Source organism: Mercenaria mercenaria, chromosome 6, assembly GCF_021730395.1.
Source record: "Mercenaria mercenaria strain notata chromosome 6, MADL_Memer_1, whole genome shotgun sequence".
NCBI lineage: Eukaryota > Metazoa > Mollusca > Bivalvia > Venerida > Veneridae > Mercenaria > Mercenaria mercenaria.
In genome coordinates, this window is record NC_069366.1 from 28,486,858 (window position 1) to 28,494,056 (window position 7,199).

Consider the following 7,199-nt stretch of genomic DNA (forward strand, 5'->3'; position numbering starts at 1 on the left):
GGGACTCCCAGGGCAGGGCCTCTTTTCACCCAAGGGGTACAATTTGAACAATTTTGGTTGAGGACCATAAGACAATGCAAATAGACAAACCAAATATCAAAGGTCTAAGTTCTGTGGTTTCAGACAAGAAGATTTTTAAACTTTTTTTCCTATATAAGTCTATGTAAAACTTGGGACCCCTGGGGCCGGGCCATATTTGAACCTAGGGGAAAAATTTGAACAATCTTGGTAGAGGACTTCTAGACAATGCATCATACCAAATATCAAAAGCCTAGGTTGTATGGTTTCAGACAAGAAGATTTTTAAAGCTTTTTTCCTATATATGTCTATATAAAACTTGGGACCCCCAGGGCAGGGCTTCTTTTCGCCCAAGGGGGTACAATTTGAACAATTTTGGTTGAGTACCATAAGACAATGCCACAAACCAAATATCAAAGGTTTAAGTGTTGTGGTTTCAGACAAGAAGATTTTTAAACTTTTTTTCCTATATAAGTCTATGTTAAAACTTGGGACCCCTCGGGCCGGGCCATATTTGAACCTAGGGGAATAATTTGAACAATCTTGGTAGAGGACCATTAGATGATGCTACATACCAAATATCAAAACCCTAGGCCATGTGGTTTTGTACAAGAAGATTTTCAAAGTTTTCCCTATATAAGTCTATATAAACCATGTGACCCCCAGGGCGGGGCCATATTTCACCCTAGGGGGATAATTTGAACAATTCTGGTAGAGGACCACTAGATGATTCTACACACCAGATATCAAAGCCCTAGGCCATGTGGTTTTGAACAAAAAGATTTTTAAAGTTTTTCCTTTCGGTTGCCATGGCAACCAGAGTTCTGCATGGAATTCAATTCTTTGAATAATTTTCAAAGGGGGCCACCCAAGGATCATTCCTGTGAAGTTTGGTGTAATTCTGCCCAGTGGTTTTCAAGAAGATTTTTTTAGAAATTGTTGACGGACATCAAGCGGTCATAATAGCTCACCTTGTCACTTCGCTAAAAAGAGAAAGTGTAAAAAAAACTTTTAACCAAAGTGGGGACGTGTAAAGACGCAGACACTGCGGCGAGTAGGATAGCTGTCCATATACTTCGTACAGTCAACTAAAAATTAAAATCTCTTATTACTGGAAATGTATTATAACTGCCGTCATATGTTTGGTCTAGTAGGACTGTTAGTAAAAACAGAATACTGAAGCATCATAAAAACTCAAACTAAAAACACAATAACAGTTTCTTCATAGGTGGACGGATAGCTCAGTGGTTTGCATATTGGCCTTCCAATCCTGAGGTCGGGGCTTCGATCCCCGGCTACTCGGGAATTTTCAGAAACGCTTTTCAGTGCTTCCCACCCAACTAGAGTTTTTTTTACTGGTCAGGAACCCAGGCAATCCTTGCGTGTATCAGTGCTTTTCACTGGGCACGTTAAAGAACCAGGCTGTCTATTCGCAACGAGCTAGGCTAAGTTAGCCGGACAAGCCTGTATCTGATTTCTGATCTCTCTGTCGTGGGGGCTTTGCCTCACTCTGGTCAGGTCGCTCTGTGTCTGTACTAGTAGAGGATGAATTATGCGCCCTGTGTGGCTGCATTTGAACTATCGCCTTTGAACGTGAAATTTATCATGAAAAGGGCGCTATATAATTAAATCTGGTATACAGTGGAACCTGTCTAATCCGAACATGTTCGGACCAAAAAATAAGTTCGGATTAGAGGGGTTTTCTGATTAGAAAGATTTCTATTTTAGAACAAAAAATTATGCTATTAATGTTACACATGATGTGTAAATTTATCTTTTTGTGTACAGACTAATAAAAATAATCAAATTATAGGCAGCATGTAGATTGCTTTAGTGTAATGTAAATTTCATGCTAATTCAGCTTCTCAATATCACTTATAAACATTTTTTTCACCACTCCTACATTCCCAGAAAGTAGGTAAAAGGAGAATATTTTACTTGTCCAGTTATTGTAATGATCCCATTTAGTACCACTTCAGTGAATAAATTTGCTGCTTTAAACTAACAAATTGCACAAAATTTTTGAGGAAGATAAAGATTAATAACGATTACATTGGCAGTACTTATTGCACTTATGTCTATTCTTACAAATTTCTGTTCAAATAAACTACTTGAATTTGCTTCTTTCACACCTGTGCTTAATGCATTGATCTACAAAGCAAAATTCTGACATGACTTTTGATTATCAGTGTTGGGGCCTATTGCTGTTGACTCCTTTATAAAGAGTACTATAGTTAAAATTGTTAACAAACTCAAAAATGTCAAAGTGAGCAAGATTTACATCAGAAACATTGACTCGGGTTCGGATTAGAAGGGTAGATTTTAATGTAATTAAACATAAAAATCACAAAAGTTTGTTCGGTTTTCGGAGTAGAGAGGTTTCAGATTACAAGGGTATTTTTACAAAAGAGAATGAATAAGAAACAAGAGCACTGCCTTGCGGGTGCTGACGCTCATCTGATTTTTTTGTATAATAGAAATATTGTCCTACCCATGATTTTCTAAGTCTAAAAAGGGCCATCATTCTTGCAAAAAGCAGAACAGATTTATGTTTCTTGATGTACAGCGTCCGCTTATGCTGGTGAAAAACTGTTGCAAGTTTTAAAGCAATAGCTTTGATAGTTTATGAGAAAAGCTGACCTAAACATAAAACTTAACCAAGAAAACTGATTTCAAAGTCCAAAAGGGGCAATAATTCTTGCAAAAAGCAGGATGGAGTTATGTTTCTTGATGTACAGGGTCAGCTTATGATGGTGAACAAGTGTTGCAAGTTTTAAAGCAATAGCTTTGATAGTTTAGGAGAAAAGCTGACCTAAACATAAAACTTAACCAAGAAAACTGATTTCTAAGTCCAAAAGGGGCAATAATTTATGCAAAAAGCAGGATGGAGTTATGTTTCTTGATGTACAGGGTCAGCTTATGATGGTGAACAAGTGTTGCAAGTTTTAAAGCAATAGCTTTGATAGTTTAGGAGAAAAGCTGACCTAAACATAAAACTTAACCAAGAAAACTGATTTCTAAGTCCAAAAGGGGCAATAATTCTTGCAAAAAGCAGGATGGAGTTATGTTTCTTGATGTACAGGGTCAGCTTATGATGGTGAACAAGTGTTGCAAGTTTCAAAGCAATAGCTTTGATAGTTTAGGAGAAAAGCTGACCTAAACATAAAACTTAACCAGGCAACGCCGACACCAATGCCGACACCGATCAAGTGTTGACATAACTCATCATTTTTTTCTAAAAAAATCAGATGAGCTACAAATGGGACCAAATAATTCGTTCAGTTAAGAGAGGTTTTCGGATTAGAGGGGTTCGGATTAGGGAGGTTCCACTGTATAATAATATAATATCATATTTACTTTTTACAAATCAGTGACACAAACTGATTCAAGTTACAGACAGTCTAATTTTTATTGCAAATGTTTACAAATTAAGATTTCTTCCAACAAGCATATCAGCATACAGAAATATCTTGCAGATGAAGGGCTTAAAACCTTAGAGACCCTGTTCATTGAATAAAAACTAGATGCCCACGGGCAGCATGTAGAGCCCGCCAGCTGTCAAAAGGACTGGGAGTTGTACATGACACTCCTTGTCTCATTGAGGCAAACATTCATGCCAAATAAAAAAGAGATTGCAAAAAGTTACAATATAAGTTATTTAAAGTAACAACAAAGGAACGTAAATCTTAAAAAAAAAAAAAAAAAAAAAAACAAACAAAAAAAATCTAAGTCCACACAAAAATCCGCACCAGAAGAGATAGGTCAAAGTACACCTGAAAATTGGATGTAACATGCATGTTGTACTACAGAAAAGTGGTCTTGATTTTTCCCTACGACCAGTAATAAAAAAAGTTACAAATAAAAGCTATTTAAAGTAACAACAAAGGGAAGTAATTCTAGGATCTTGCGCATGACACTCCGTCTCATGATGATGAACAACTGTGCCAAGTTATATCAAAATCCCTCTTTGCATCAAAAAGAAATGCTCCAGACAAAGTCATTCTTGTATCTGACTTTTGACCTCTAAGTGTGACCTTGACCTTTGAGACAGGAACCTGTGGTTTGCGCAGGACACTCCATCTCATTGAGATTAACATTCATACCAAATATAAACAAGATTGCTCCATGCATGTCAAAGTTATGGTCCAGACAAACAAATCCGGACGGATGCACAGACGCACGCACGGATGCACGCACATACACCGAACAGCCATTTGGACAACTATGTCTTCGCTTCCGCAAGCGGGCTCGACAAAAATGACCTTAAGTAAATAAGGTTGTACATGCCACTTATAACCTTTTAAACTTGCAGATTTTGTGGTTTTGTCATAGAATGAAATCAAAAGAAAATCACTTTTTGTGATATATTATTTTGATTCCAAAAGGGTATCACGGCTTACTACATCCTTGATGGCATGCACCAAATGTGTGACTGTTTTTGACCTATTCATTTTCCCCTTGCTGCTTTAATGTTTCATGCTATGACGTAATAACTGTGATGCAACAACAATGACTTTATTGCATAACAACCTTACAATTTCAGCCTTCTTTATTTATAGGCAAACAAATCAGAATGTCTGAATGATTTTTAGATTGACCAGCTCTGAATAAATTTGAAAAAGAGGTTAATGAAAGGATCATGACATTCAAGTATGACCTTAACCTTGAAGTTGGGATCACAGAGTCAATCATATGGCTGAACACACAAGATCTCAATAGCCTACAAAAGCCTTCTGTACAGCTAAGTCGACATCTGTTGCATAAAATTATCTGTAGTACTAGCTTCATTTGTAATTTACCTAGAATTAACCCACATACCATCACTGCTGTGTGAAACCCAATTCTAGGGCAGATCTAGATCAGCGTACATCCATCATGTTTGTCAGTTTTAGCATTGTATGCAAGTGATATGGGAGCAGTATGGATCCAGATCAGACTGCAGGCTTATTAGGATCCATACTTGTTGCAAGGCCCTAATATTGGTTTTCGTGTAGCAGCGCCCATATCTTCTTGGGTACATAGGAAACCAGTGATGTTTAGTTGATCCTGTAACAAATAAGCTCTAAAATTGGTTTTCCCGTAGCAGTGCGCATATGTTCTTGTGTACATAGGAAACCTTTTTTTGGAGAGATCAGAGTGATGTTTACTGTGACAAGTAAGCGTAATCATTACAGCTGAACTAGCATAATACTGCTTAAATATATCTTTGTTCCTACAAACTGATGAAACAAATTATATAACACACCACCCTGTAAATCAATCAACTTACGCCCCCAGTATCCAGTCCAGATATACAATAAACAACAGTATTGTTGTATACTTAAAACAAATCACCTATCTGCCGACAAGTGGGTTTCAATATCAGGTGTACCCTCCACAACTACAACACTGTCATTTTCTCTAGGATGAAATCTTTCTACAGGTGGTCCAATGTGGCATCTGCCAAATTCAAGCCTTTTCTCATATACATTCCTTGCTTCTTTGTTTAACGAGGACAGAAAGTTTGCACGAGAGTTTTGTTGTTTTATCTCTTTTGTTATACCTGTACAGAATAGTTTGTAATTTATTGCAAACCAAAGAGCCAGTATGGTTGTTGTATCTAATTTAGGGGGAGGAACAGTAGAAGAGAACAATGGGTATGCTGCCGTTTTTAGAAGAATATCATACTTCCCATCGTACATGTACAGGTAAACATTCTCATTTTTAATTGCTACTGTAGGCACAAAGCTGTACCGGCTGCCTTCGTTCTGTCGTTTCTGAATTAATGAAAACACAATTGCTTCAGCAATGACTTGAAATTCTTCAGGTCTTGTTAAAAATTCCTCTTGGACTGAAATGTTCATTTCAATAATAGAATCATTGTAATCCTCTGAGTCATCTCCATCATCACCCTGATTGCTGTGCTCACCTTTCACTGTAATTGCAGTTACTCTACCCATTAAAATATCCACTGAACCATGCCAATAATTGGGATTACCTGTAAGAAGAAAATGGACAAGTCAAGAGAATTTTTTCCAGAATCATGAGGCTAAAGATGCACACACCCTGAATATTCGTATAAAACTGAGCATTATAATTTTCATTTGAACTAGTTTTTGACTCTCTTTCTCTGAAAGCATCAAGAATTTAAAGGCTTGAAAATTCTGGGTAAGAATGGATGAAACAAGAGCTGCTGGTAAAACATATAGGATGCTCACCCCCACCCTACCCCATCCACCACCTCCAACCGCTCTACTGATTTTTCAGTTTGCAGTCAAATTTGAAAGAAAATGTAATATTTACTTACCTGTGTCATAGTTTTTATACTAGATTTATACTACCCAGAAAATTTCCAAACTTAACCAACATGTTATGATTATGGAGATTAAGTCAAAGTGTGACCTTGACCTTTGACCTAATGACTTGAGCAGGGTACTCTGCTTGTCATTTAAATTAGGTTAACAACTGATAATAATTTAATGAATTTCACTCATTCTAATGGTTTAGATGAGCAGTGGACATGAATTTAAGCTATTTTATCTCTGACCTCTAAATATTACCTTGCCCTTGAATTTAGTGACGAAGGTCATGTGCTCTGTACATCTGCTTGGTGAGCTATAAAGTTTTATGAAAACCTTTCAAACAGTTAAGGAGTACACACAAAGTTAAACTATTGGACCCTTGATCTTCAAGTGTGATTTTTGACCTTGTGACCTGGACTGTGTACTCTGCATGTCATCTTGATCAGGTAAATAATTGCTTCTTGTTTTATGAAAAGCTTTCCAGTCAAATGAGTGGATTGAGTTTACCGGTAATGACTTCTTTTTGTGTCCTACAGCCATAATTATCAAAATACCCATACTAATATGACTACCCTCTAGACTACTCATGTGCCAGACCCCTTTGTTCCCAGTGGTGTAGGATGTATGGAAAGGACACAGAGTTAAGCCATTTGATTTTTGACCTGTGTGAATTTGAAAATGGACCTAATGACCTTGTTGTGCAATCTGCATGTCACCTTCGTGAACTTGATGAGCTTAACAACTGATGATATTTATTTATTTATTTATTTGGGTTTTACGGCGCACCAACACAGTATAGGTTATATAGTGCCAAACAGGACTACATATTTTGGTTCCACATCTCATTTACATCGAAATAACAAGAAACGCGGCAATGCCACGAAACCAGGTTTTCAACAC

At 37.1% G+C, this 7,199-nt stretch overlaps 1 protein-coding gene across 1 annotated transcript; it reads right to left on the reverse strand.

Annotated features, from left to right (window-relative positions):
- Positions 1–3,753: 3,753 nt before the first annotated feature.
- LOC128558006 (uncharacterized) lies at positions 3,754–6,839 on the reverse strand. Its single transcript, XM_053546731.1, has 2 exons — positions 6,725–6,839; positions 3,754–5,995 (listed from the first exon to the last, which is right to left on the reverse strand). The coding sequence occupies exons 1-2, from the start codon at positions 6,837–6,839 to the stop codon at positions 5,349–5,351; spliced, it is 762 nt and encodes a 253-aa protein (XP_053402706.1). The 3' UTR covers positions 3,754–5,348.
- Between the last annotated feature and the right edge of the window lie 360 nt (positions 6,840–7,199).